The sequence below is a fragment of the Scleropages formosus genome, chromosome 14 (genome assembly GCF_900964775.1).
Source record: "Scleropages formosus chromosome 14, fSclFor1.1, whole genome shotgun sequence".
NCBI lineage: Eukaryota > Metazoa > Chordata > Actinopteri > Osteoglossiformes > Osteoglossidae > Scleropages > Scleropages formosus.
This window is the reverse complement of record NC_041819.1, coordinates 10,084,621-10,097,995: the sequence shown is the minus strand read 5'-3', so window position 1 is coordinate 10,097,995 and position 13,375 is coordinate 10,084,621. Positions and strand designations below refer to the sequence as shown.

At 45.4% G+C, this 13,375-nt stretch overlaps 1 protein-coding gene across 2 annotated transcripts; it reads right to left on the bottom strand.

The window, feature by feature from the left end:
• Positions 1–6,196: 6,196 nt before the first annotated feature.
• Positions 6,197–9,148, bottom strand: LOC108920428 (mid1-interacting protein 1-B-like). 2 transcript variants are annotated; one of them, XM_018729172.2, is made up of 2 exons: positions 8,965–9,148; positions 6,197–8,622 (listed from the first exon to the last, which is right to left on the bottom strand). In XM_018729172.2, exon 2 carries the CDS (start codon positions 8,073–8,075, stop codon positions 7,608–7,610), a length of 468 nt encoding a protein of 155 aa, XP_018584688.1. In that variant the 5' UTR covers positions 8,076–8,622; positions 8,965–9,148; the 3' UTR covers positions 6,197–7,607. The 2 variants fall into 2 exon arrangements, with proteins under 2 accessions (XP_018584688.1, XP_018584690.1); XM_018729174.2 differs by having other exon boundaries at positions 6,197–8,609.
• Between the last annotated feature and the right edge of the window lie 4,227 nt (positions 9,149–13,375).

Sequence of the window (13,375 nt, the reverse complement as noted above, 5' to 3'; positions counted from 1 at the left end):
AGAGAGATGCACTGCTGAGTGTTGAAATGGGAGCTGCTGCTTCAGGGAGCCTTTGGGAGAATTCCCACAGATCCAAGCTAAAGGGTTAATTAAAAGCTAATTAGGCAGAAAACGAGGGCTGGGGAGCGGCGGTTCCAGCTGCGCGAGTGATCCGCAGCGCCGGGTACGGACGCCGAGGAGAGCGGGCGAATCCGGCAGGAATTACAGCTGCGTTTCACACGCGGAACAATCGTACACTCTTACTCCCAGACATCCGAACTATTTCGTATGCGTCGCCTTCCTGCGGCTCAGGGTTACAAACACGCTGCACGCAGGGTATTCGCGTCTCTGCACACGGGCCATACCTGTGCAGCTCCACAGACTCCCCCGAGGTGGGGGGGGGGTCTGGAAGAAGTAGCTGAGAGCACTTTTTTAACAGGTGTAATTAACAGGGAGAGGTGCGACAGCACACATGGGGCAGCTGGGTTTAAGAGATGTGCTGCAAATGTGTAGAGGTGTTGCGGGTGGATTCTGTGGAAAATTACAGCTTTGAGTCTCAGTAAGCGTGTGTGCCTGCGCGAGAGAGAGAAGTTGCTCCGGTCCCTGTACGGCAGTGATGATTTGGGAACTGGTGGGCAGGCCAGCCCCTCCGCTGACCCAGCAAGTCCATCTTGCGAGCAAAGGTGAGAGTCTGAGGCCCCCCCGATCCAGCACCGAGGTGTCTCAGGTAACATGCTTGTGTAATCTGCTTTAGCACAGGGGTGTGAGCTTGATGTGTCCCGGGCTGCTAGGGTTGGCTGGGGATGAGATGTCACAGCACTGCCTCATGCGTCTGCAGAGGCAAGAATAAGCCCCCCCACCACCACCACCACCACCACCACCACACCCCACCGCTCCCCTCCCTTCATCTGTTCTCTGGCTCCCAGGCTTTCTGAAGCCGCCTAGTTAAACAGCGGGGATCACGGAGAAAGCACAACACGGCAGTTTTGCACGTTTCAGATCACCGGGAGGGAGGAGGCCGAGAGAAAAGGGGAGCCGTTTTAACAAGCTGAACACAATGAGCACGCAGCGTTCAACAGTGACACATGAAAGAGCTGCCTGGAACCCCTTAATGCCATCTCGCCGCACCGGAGCTGCCGGTTTTCAGCTCACACCTGGGATCTGCGTCCACACCACACCTCACTAATCACCAAAGGCACAGACCAGCAAGACAGACACACACACACACTTTGAATTTTATAGGTTTCTGCAAAAGAAAATCCTGCCTGATCAATTGAAGGGGGGGGGGGGGGGGGGGGGGGGAATCACAAATAATACAAACAGGTCACAAACATGACTTTGGCCTGCAGATGTACAGCAACAATGATTCCTTGGCATTAGAAGCTGAGCTGAATTGAGAGCTCTCATGACACACTGACCAGCCACAGCACTGTCCACGAAGTCACCTGTAACACCCCACAGGAAGAAGGTTGCACGGATTCGCAATGTCATCAGAACAACTCAAGCAAGGCTTTCAAACGGCAAAAGCCTAAATCCTCACAGAGCTCTGGGGTCTGGCGGCAGCGGTCTGTCGGCGGCACAAATCCTTGCAGATCCCTCTGTGCTTCCATCTCCTCGTGACCCTGTCCCAAAGACCTGGAAACGGTTGCCTAAGAAAGACTGGATGGATTTCACATGGACAGCCCCGCACGCCGCTAACAATCACTGAGTCACGAAGGTGCCATTCGTGGGGAATTCAGATCACAGGTAACAGAGAGTCCAAGGCGGCAAAGGCTGGGTTCTGGGGAAGAAGGGCCCAGCTCAGAGCAGGTGCAACAAACAGACAAGACAAGCAGCTCCCAATACTCCAGACGCCATAGCAGAGTCCTTCAGACTGACAATCCGTTCCATTATCCTCCTCAGTGAACCGTGCCCCAAGCACTCACCCCACATTTTCATACAAGTCCACTCTGCCCACGGAAACACAGCGTGACATGAACCTACACAACTCTCAAATGCTTTGAGACATGTACTTTAACCATCCAGCATTAAAGCTTTTCTCCGAATGCGAAATCTTCGACGAAATGCTGAAAATGGCCAAGTCCAGCCTGCGCACGCAGTTCAATTTTCCTGCATTAGCTTTTTGTGCGTCACTTATTGATCCAATCAGAAATGACCTGAAGTAAACCAGGGCCTTGCAAAGACATGGCAAACTTTTAAGGGGAGGGGGAGTTTACAATTTGCCACCTCTGCAGTCATTCTCTTGTCATCTTTTTGTAATCCTCGCAATTATTCACAGGAGATTACATGGTTGTAATCCATGCAATTTATTCAGCAAAAATATCTTGTGAAATAGCTAAATTCTCAGCCTGAACACAAATATTGTAAGGCTGCATTTCTGAGTGAGAATGCTCTAAGTATTAGCAAACCATCTACCCGTTTTCAACATGATCAATCTTGACGACTACAGGGGCAACAGGCCAAGCACGACAGACCATACTTCTTTTCCCCTGCAAGACTCTCTAGCTCCTCCTGGGATTCCCCGAACATTCCCAGGCAAGACCAGAGATGTAATCTCTTCAGCATGTTCTCGTTCTGCCCTACATGGGGAACTCCATCAAGAAGACTCATAACAAAAAGCCTCACTGTGTAAGGAGGTAAGACGCTGTATATAGGCTGCATTTTTAAAAAAAAAAAAAAAACCTCCCACAGAAGCTGCAGCTCCTTTCCTGCCAAAGTGACGACAGTCAATGTTCCAACAGCCAGTTTTCATTGCCAAGATCTAAGCCATGTAGATCTGCCTCATCATTGCCCAACAGGCATTGCACCCAACACCTACCCATCACCTTGCAGCCACTGAGTCCACCTGGCAGCTCCATGTAGTCTTTTCAGGCTGTATTGAGCTACACGAGTCAGTCAGCTGCAAGGCACTTACCTGGTCCATTCTACGACACTAATAAGGACAGAAAAAGTCTTGCTTATCAAAAAATAATGTATAGCGAGACCATTTTCACAAAAGAAACTGTGAAAAACGTCATTAACATGGGGCAATGTCACAATTAAAAAGCATGCAGAGTTATTCAGGTTTAGATCTCTGCTCTGTTAGGGTTTATGGTCTTTTTGATCAACTTTTAAAGACACCTGGGATGACAAAAGAGGAAATATCAAAAAAAGAACTATAAAACTGACAGGCTACATGAAACACAGTACGAAGAATACTGTCGGAACACTTCAAATAAATTTCATTCTTATATAACGTAATCCTTCCTGCATACTCATGGCTACCTGGTAACTTCTCACCCTCAGTTATTTTATTGATTTAGAAATAAGTAAAACCTGTTGCTTTTGGACAAATTTTTGAGGATTCGGTAAGTCTACCATGGTAGCACAGTTAATCAAGATGTAGCAGTAACAAGATACAAAAAAATGCGCCTTCCCATTGCTGTAGAAAACATGTACGGCACTGTAATGTGAAAGATATGCATCGGTGCCCTGATTCCCTGCATCCCAAAGTCTCAAATCAGGACTTTTTGTGAGGACAAACATTTTTAACTGAACTTTAATTATTCAAATTCTAATAACACAAGAGGCAAGATGTTGACAATACACAACTTTGTGGAGATAGCCCATTTTCAGTTCAAGGAATTTCACATTAATTTTGATGTATCTGAACATTAAAACTAATCCATAAACCTAACCTGCAGACAAATTGAGCCTGCATTAAGCTTTTATTGATTGGTGATTTAGCGGGTAAAGGGAGTCACTAAAAATGATTCACCAATAGATGTCTGGGTCCCCCCCCCCCCTTTTTTTTTTTTTTTTTTTTAAAAAAAAGGTGAGTAGCAAAGTGTGAAGTATTTTCTTCAAAAACACCTATTAAAAATGGTTGTTCTTCATGATGGGGGGTGCGGTGGCACAGCGGGCTGGACCGGGTCCAGCTCTCTGGTGGGTCTGGGGTTTGAATCCCGCTTAGGGTGCCTTGCGATGGACTGCCATCCCATCCCGGGTGTGGCCCGTCCCCCCTCACACCCTGTGTTGCCGGGTTAGGCTCCGGCTCCCCGCGACCCTGTATGGGACAAGCGGTTCAGATGATATATTATATATATGTGTGTGTGTGTGTTCTTCATGACTGTAAGGGGGATGGGGGATTCTTGATTTCAAACGCATCCTCTTTGAGCCCAAGTGGATTAAAATGTCCGACTACGACAGATGATCGGAAACAGAAGGAACGCGTCGGTGAAACAACGTACAGCCGAGACTCCGTACCGTACGCAGACACGTTTGGGTAAACCTGCTTCGGCAGCACTGCGGTTTAGGAAAAGGGAAAAACCACACAACTGCATTGCAACGCGAAACAGCAACACAGCCCGTACAAGGACCGAGGTTCATGTATTATTCAGAATTTACAGATAGACTATGTCTCACTTTTTCCTGCTTTGGGTGATGAACAGAAAATCCTTGAGAGATACCACCTTTTTACACACTGGAGACACTTTACCATCAGCCAGGAGGCTGAAAGCGCGTCCCTCCTGACCTCGGTTTCACAGCGTGCGCTCCATCAGCCCGACCTCAACGAAACGCTGCTCCTCCAGCTCTGGGATCAATAAGAACACGAGCGGGCGAAGGCAGCTTTCATCAGCTGGGCTCAATAATGCCGAGCGCGTGTGGAAATGGGAGGCCTCCATGTGACGTCACCCAAGCAAAGGGCGCCTTATCGCCATCGAGGCCTCCCATTTCCACACGCGCTCGGCATTATTACGGCATAACAGAGCCACACAAACACCGGTCCCTTTGTTACACTTAGAGCACAAATGACTGACAGAAAGGAGTCTTCACACAAACTCACTCGACACACGTACTTCGTGGACAACAATGAATGGCTCATCTCATCACGCCAATTCTGAGGTAATCATTGTTTGAAAATGGGCGCTGATCCCCCCCCCTCATGCACTCACTCAGTTTGACATGACAAGCGCGTTAATTAATTTGAGTAAAAGGCGGAAAAAAAAAAAAAGGTACCGCTGGTTTCCAAGTCAAGTGAAATACCCCGACATTATGATGCAGTAAACACGACGACACGGCAGCCAGCAGGGCAAAACACAGCAGCGTGTGTGTAAACACAGCAGTCATCCTTTACACAGTGACAGTCTGTTGTGCTCATCAGTTGCCGTAAGACACTGCAACTCATCAGCCACCCAGTTTACCATTGCTCCCCCAGACAGGAATGAAAACCCGCAGAAACGAGCCATATGAGCAGGCGAAGCGGCCGAGCCCATGGGCGCTGCTGCGATGACAGCAACATACAAACATGCTGACTAATACACACTGCACTGGACACCGCATTGGCCTTTATTCTCACAGCGAGTTGAAATCCAGCAACGTTCGTCATCTGTACTTACAAATCTGCAGCCGTCAGCATCTGCATTAATGAAACTGCAGCTGACAATATGCAGTTAGTAGTTTCTAACTGTAAATCAACGTTTATTAGCCACCTTTTAACAGAGAGAACGCTAACAGCGAGTTACTACGGGATGCGAAGAGGGACAAACGAGCCGCGCTGTGAAAACGCGATTCTCGAGACCGCCACGAGTGCAGCGAGGAGCAGCACTGCCTTCCGCTTTCGTGTCCGTTGTTTAATGGTGACTGCCATTTTATCTAAGAATCGTATTTTTAATCTCTCATTTTCTTGTCAGTTGCCTTATATTGCGTGTGGTAAACTGATAAAACAGAATATACTGGTACTTTACCACTTCCTCATAGCGTTGACTGCTGGTGATCCATCATGGAAAACATGTGCGTTCTGTGCTGGTCCTACTGAGGGCAATGAGTCGTTGAAGATGCTGAGAAGCTGTTGGCATCATCAAAAGTGGTCCAGCTGCACATGATGTGATCCCTTCAAGTCTGCCCCGATGAAGGAGTGTCTCTGCTTTACCTGCATTAAGGTGCTTTCGGATGCGACCGAGGCGGCTGCTTACACTTCAACTTTTCTCTCCTTTTCAGATCATTATAAGGCGAAATCAATTAATCCATCTTCTGTTTAGCTAAGAAATGACTGGTTTCCTTCTATTATTTTTAATACATTTTTCACTTATATTAACTTTGATTTATTAGTTATGCTGAACATAGTTTAATAAAAATCCAGGACAACAACTTTGGAATTAATTTTAACTTACTATTCACCAGTTTTTCCATTTATAATTCTAGATATGAACAAAATGTTTCAAGATATAATTGGTGCTGAGAAGATGTCAGGAAACACTAGAGAGCAATACCTGAACAACAGTTTTATCTGGATAGTGATAAAATTATTAATCCCACCTACAGAAAAAATGTTTTGTTGACTTTTGTAAATCTCAGTTTGACACCTTGGGCAAAGCTTGGGAGGCAAGGTCAGTATCCTTTATTTATATCTTTGACATTGTTAATTATTAACTGGTTATTACTTTTAATTTACAGCAGGGCATCACATCCTCCCATTTATTTTGTAAGAACTGCAACATTAAATCCCAAAACTCTAAGAATAATTCTGCAATTGCAAAAATAACCATTTCAAAAACTTTGCTCTAATATTCAATAACATTGTGCACTTTGGTTGAGCACAGTGCAATTGCTATCAGAGACCAAAAATAAACAGCCCTTTAAGACAAAAAATAAGACACTTTAAGCATGAAGTCAAGTATTTATGAAAACAAACATAACATATACATACACACAGTGCTGCTTGAAAGTATGTGAACCCTGTAGGGATGGCAATTAATCTTGCGTAAAATAAAGTTATAAAATCTAGATCTTAGATCCTAAAATAAACCAATAAAACATATGATTTACACACGATTCTACTTACTTACTTGGATTAACCAACAACTTGGGGTTCACTTATTTTTGCACCTGCACTACTTTCGTTTTTCTACCACACACGATTCCCTCTAAACCAAAATATTGAATTTATCATTACACACCTATTATGGCAGATGAGACAAAGGCACTCAGGCATATCTGATTAAATAATTTTGTGGTAAAACCAAGGGACAGAAGAGGCTCACCTACGTTCAAGCAGCACTGCATATAAACAATAATATGTGAAACAAATTTTTATAATATCAGTAACATCATCTTTGTCACACCATCTCATGGAATCTTTCATTATTCATTGAAATCAACAGAACTATCAGATTCCAGGTCATAGATTTTTGAAGATGTACAATTCATAAACGTTACAGTATTACTTCGGATTTCCTCAAGAGCTTTGATTACGTTAATGAGCAGTAGTATCCGCTACACAGTGACTCACTGTGATCCTGCATTGTTGCACTAGAAAAATTCAGGTTTTTGTTTTTAAGTTGTTTTGTGTGATTGCACATTTAACTGGGAACAACTGGATTTTCAATTACACAAGTCAAATATACACACACACAACCACTTTTAAATTGATGTCTTCGAATGCAAACCATGGATTCCCAGCAACACCATTATTGTGATACAGCAGAAGTAGCCTAGTGCAAATATATTAAGGGGAAGTAATTTAAGGTCAGCACAAATTAATCTCTTTTCCATGACTAATTAATTCAATAAACTGCAGCCATTAGTGCAAAAAGGTAGTTGGCCTCATTTTCTAGGTTACTTTAACTGAGCGAAGGGGGCGAGCTTTGTTAGTGTCCCCAGCCCCCAATGCCAATCTCCTGCTTGTACCTGTTAGTGAGCGTATTAGCCTTGCGTGTCAGTTTGGACAGGACTGCGTGCAGACCGCTTAAATGAAAATGAAAGAGTTTCTCCAGATCTTCATCTTCGTTTTCTGGGTCGATTCTGGAAATCTCTAGGCCAGTTATGCCGACTTTGTCCTTTCTCCTGTCGTCTGCTTGCAGGACTCCCCACTCGATGTCGTTCCTAATAGACTTCAGGAGGACGTAATAGCTGTACATGTCGCCATTGTAGAAGTACGTGGCTGACCCATTGCTGGGTGTGATGGGACTAATATTCTTATCCTCTTCCAGTGGCACATCTCTTAAGAGACTGGGAACCATCACCGTCTGATCCATGTTGTTAACAGCACCAATGAATCGGTTCATAGCGGTGAACAGAGAATTCTTCTGATTGTGGGAATCGGATAGCTGCATCATTCTGGCAAGGATATGGATTGCACAGCGGCGGGCTTGATCGTCACTCTTCTTGAAAAGTGATGCGTGCCCCAGCTAGCCGTAAGGAGGACGCAACACAGGCTGATTCCCTTTTCAAGCAGCCTAGGGCTCTACAGCTACTCAAATTCCTCTATAATCGCCTTAGTAAGCAGCTTGTAGCCCTACAGAGCCCGACGTCGGCAACTCGCGGCAGCAGCAGCGGAGCGGATTTCGGATCACGTCTACGAGCCTCGACACCATGCGCTTCTTCTAGTTACGTCCAGCCGACCTGTTCCACCGAGGACAGATCTTTTTGCTCCTGATCACAAAATCATTAATTTCTGATCACGCACGTATGGGTGTTGAGACCATACAGTTGTTGCAGTTTTGTACAACGTGTCCAGCACAGCTCCCTTTCTGTCTTTCTTCTTTGTTCCTGATCGCCGCTGTCAGGTTCTCACATCCGCTCTTCTCTTCTTGTATGTATAGAAGGGCGTTTCCACACCCTGTCAGCCAACGGTTGCTATCCACCCCAAGCTGTAAGAGGACACTAATAATAAGAAAACACACACAAAAGAAATACTTGGTTACATTTTTTTTCCCCCACTCAGTGTCACTAGTCTTTTATGTTATGTCGGGGTAACGAGACGAAGGTCATTGAGTCCGCTTGGTCTCTAAACGGGAAGGTGTGAAATGCTGTAGCTAGGCGGCTAGCCACATGTAAAATACTGCGGTGGCAGAGATAATATTGATAAAAACCGTTTTACGGAATCTTTCATCTGAAAATCTATCTTCGGTAACGGCGATGTACACGGAAAATCACGCCTGCGGTTCACGACTACATTCTGAGATGATCTCGCGCACAGAGAGACAAATAATATCATAATCTTACAACTTGGTTATGCCGGCGTCGATCGGTGATCCAGCGCAGATTTTCCAGCCACTTTATGAAGCGAAATTAGCTCGAGCTATAACGGAGAAACACGCACATCCCGTCTTCAGCAACGAAGAGCTTCAGATCCAGACACGGAACAGCGAGCAAATGCTACATATTCATGAGGAAAGGCATCAGCCCACGGCCGTACCTCCGCTTTCAGCCAATCAAAACGCTCGCAGCCTGCATTTAGGGCTATATTTGATTCTTAGCCAACCAACAGAGCTCATACAGACGGCACTGAATTAAACTCTTGCCGACCAATCACAATGAAACTACCGGCACTAGACTTGTTTCTTACCGGCTAATCAAACCGAGGCTATTCGCGCCAGACTGGATTCCTCTTAACCAATCAGACTGAGACAGCCGGCGTTGGACGTCTTTTACTGACCAATTAGGCCGCGATTACCCGGCGCTGCTTTAACCCGTGTGTGCGGAGCATAGACCATACATTAAAAAAATGCCCCCCTTTCAATAATAATTGTGACCAACAGGAAATTTCAGTGCACAAAACAATATGTTTGCATTTGTTTAGTGCCTGCAACTGGAAACATGTTCAAACTTGTATTAATTTAAATGCCAAATTTCAATTATCACAATTATTCAAATTAAACCTAATGCTCACTACTGAGAAATAAAAAAATTTCTTCAAAGCAGACCAGGACTAGGGTCTTTCTTATTGACTCATTAAGACATAGTTTATATGTCTAAGTGAAATGTCTGTAAAATATGAATAACGACAATATAAAACATATACTGACATTTTCATCTCTTGGCACACACACACACACACACACACACACACACATTTTCAGAACCGCTTGTCCCATACGGGGTCACGGGGAACCGGAGCCTAACCCGGCAACTCAGGGCGTAAGGCTGGAGGGGGAGGGGACACACCCAGGACGGGACGCCAGTCCGTCGCAAGGCACCCCAAGCGGGACTCGAACCCCAGACCTACTGGAGAGCAGGACTGTGGTCCAACCCACTGCGCCACCGCACCCCCTCAAGACAAACAACTTATCCATTTATTACTGGTGGGACCATCTATTGGTCCAAAATGATGATAGAAAAAATAATCATTGTAAAAAAAATTCCTCAATGGAAAGGTTACTTCACAGCCACTTTGATTTGGAGGAGCAGTTAATAAAGGTCATGTAATTCTTTAACCAAGCAACACCTCTCAATATGTAACTCGCTCACTGTCCATAAGTCCTTGTCCAAATCAGGATCGGACTGTTCCAGAGCCTATCCTGGAAACACAGGTCACAAGGTTGGTCAGAGTGCAGATTTCAAGTGCAGACCAGCGCTCTCCACTCCCATACATTCGGTCAGGAATGAATATCCAAACCTTTCCATAAATACTAGAAAGTGTTGCTGGAAAAAGGTAACATTTAGTCCTTTGACTCCTCTCTTTGTAAGTCTTCCCCCACCATAGGAAGGTAATGCATTTCTGAAAATCCCTGATAAGTGAATATGCATAAAGTGAAGACATAAACACCACACCCACACTTTCACAACCACTTGTCCCAGACAGGGTCGCGGGGAACCGGAGCCTACCCAGCAACACAGGGTGCAAGGCCAGAGGGGGAGGGGACACACCCAGGACAGGACGCCAGTCCATCACAAGGCACCCCAAGCGAGACTCGAACCCCAGACCCACCGGAGAGCAGGACCCGGTCCAACCCGCTGCGCCACCACACCCCCCCCACATAAACACCATTAGTTTCTTTTATATTTTTATTTGACAGCACAGCGTCACAATAACTGGTAGAGACAGTATGATGACATGATGAGGGATTGCAAATACAGTATGTCTGCCTGCATACAGTAGAACTAGGGGTCAAGGTCAAAATGTTACAATGTTTCACAGGTGTGATCATGTAGCACTTTCTAATAACTTCTGGAATGGTTAAGAATTGCCATGCAAATAAGATCCTGACATTTCCAGTGGAAGAAATTTTAACACTTCAGTCACCCACATATTTACAGAGGGTCCATAATACACACACACACACACATTATCAGAACCGCTTGTCCCTTACAGGGTCACGGGGAACCGGAGCCTACCCGGCAACACAGGGCGTAAGGCCGGAGGGGGAAGGGGACACACCCAGGACGGGACGCCAGTCCGTCGCAAGGTACCCCAAGCGGGACTTGAACCCCAGACCCACTGGACAGCAGGACTGCGGTCCAACCCACTGCACCACCGCACCCCCTGGGTCCATAATATTACAATTCATATCCTTGCCAAGTATGTAAGAATAGCCAGCCTAGATGTGACAACATCATCAAAGGAAGAATTTGCATTGTGGTTTAAGAGGAAAGCACACACACACACAAACTACTTGTCCCAGGCAAAGTTGTGGTGAACCAGAGCCTAACCTGGCAACACAGGGCTCAAGGCTGGAGGGGAGGGGATACACCCAGGACAGGACATGACACCAGTGCATCGCAAGGCACCCCAAGCAGGACTCAAACCCTAGACCCACCAGAGAGTGGGACCTGGCCAAGCTTGCTGCGCTACTGTGTCCCCCATAACAGGAATGCAGATGGAGGGAAATCAAACTTTTTCTGAAATGTTTTTAACCATTATTTTCAATGGTAAAACTTTTTATTAATTCCTGAGCTCCAAAACGGTAACCCTTTGATACTAAAATATCATTAAATCTCATTAAAATAGACACAATTACTTCAATAGTTAGCAGTAATTAAATATCACAACATAAGTCATTTTCCCTTCATTTATTGTTCTATAAGAGTGCGTGACTGTCCACTTGTGGTCATTCACCTCTTCCATACTAATTAACTTCTGCACACTTAACAAAGCATCGGTTTCCTCCAGTGCCCTGATTTCCTCCCATAGTCCAAAGATATGTGTTTCAGGTGAAATGGTGGCTCTAAATTGCCCTGAGTGTGTGTCTGTTACATTGTGCCACTGCATAAATGGGTAAATGATTTTAGGTAAGCTATAAGGGCAGCTGGTAGCGTAGCGGTTGAAGCTACTGTTGCCTTTGGACCCAGAGGCTGTAGGTCTGAATCCCAACTACGGTACCCTTGAGTGAGGTACTCACCCTAAGTTGCTCTAGTGAAATTCCCCAGCTGTATACATGGGTAAATAATTGCTAGTTGCTTTGGAGAAAACAATCAGCTAAATGTAGTTTAGTGTAGTCTGTCTAGCACTGTAGGCCATCTTGGAAAAAGGTGTCAGCTAAATGCTAGTTAGTAATCATTATACAGAGGGTCCCCAGTTGACGAACTTTGAGCAATAAACTTTTCGCCATTTCAAATGTTTTTGAAAACAACTTCCTATGTTTTTTTTTTCATAAAGAGACCTGCCATACAATTCAGATCTCATCCAAAGGTTTACCTGATTCGCCAACAGATAGCGATCACAAACAGTTAGTGTTGCCTGAAGTTTTTCAACACCCTGCTCTAGCCCTGACCGTGGTCCTTTACTGTGCTTTCTTATTGACAATCTGTAATAAGTACCCCTGCCAGGGGACTCAGAACGCATGGATGCTGTCACATAGCTGCCATTTTGCTGCCATTTACATTGTGTATTCAGTAGTCGGGGATCAGACTTGTGGTTGGCGACCGGCGAATGGTCAGTTAATCGACAAGCAGAATGGGAGCAAGGAGCTGAAGTTGTGGAACAAGGCAAACGGTCAATTACCAGAGGGTCGTGCAGGAGGGCTGGGGAACAAGACACGGGATGCATAAAGCAAGATAAGTTGGCACGCACAAAGAAGCCAGTTGTCTCAAGAGAGATTCCATGACTGGGAACTGGTCGAGTGGTGGTTTGTATAGCCAAGTGTTCCGGTTGAGGTCAGGTGCTTTAACTGAAGCCAGGTGCTGCTGGTTGAGGTGCGGGCATGGTCGTAACAACAGGGATGTTAAATGCAACTATTCATAAATTCAAACTGTTGTAACTCAAGTAGACATATCATGGGAGGTGACTGTACTGTGGTAGAGATTCCCTACTGAAGGAATAGCATGAACTTATTCAGCAAAGAGAAGCATTATTTATCAGCAGGGGAGATCATGCGGAAAAATAATGCTTATAAAAGTACCCTAACAGAAGTTCCAACAGAACTGCTGAATCAGTTCAAAAGTCTCATTCTAATTAAGGCAGCAAGGGTGAGACGCAAGTTACTGTTGCTATGGCAACCCCTTACCGGTGGGTGAGGCTAGTCAAGACCCTTGCACAACAGGGTGTATGCTTTTCTGAGTCACTCTACTGTTAAATGGAAATCTTTCCAGCACAAGAGCCAGGAGTGACACATCTGTCGCTGTTATCGCCCTGCTTCTCTCTAAAAACTGCTGGTTATTTCAATGCCCCAGTCACTTGCTGTATCACGTTGGCATT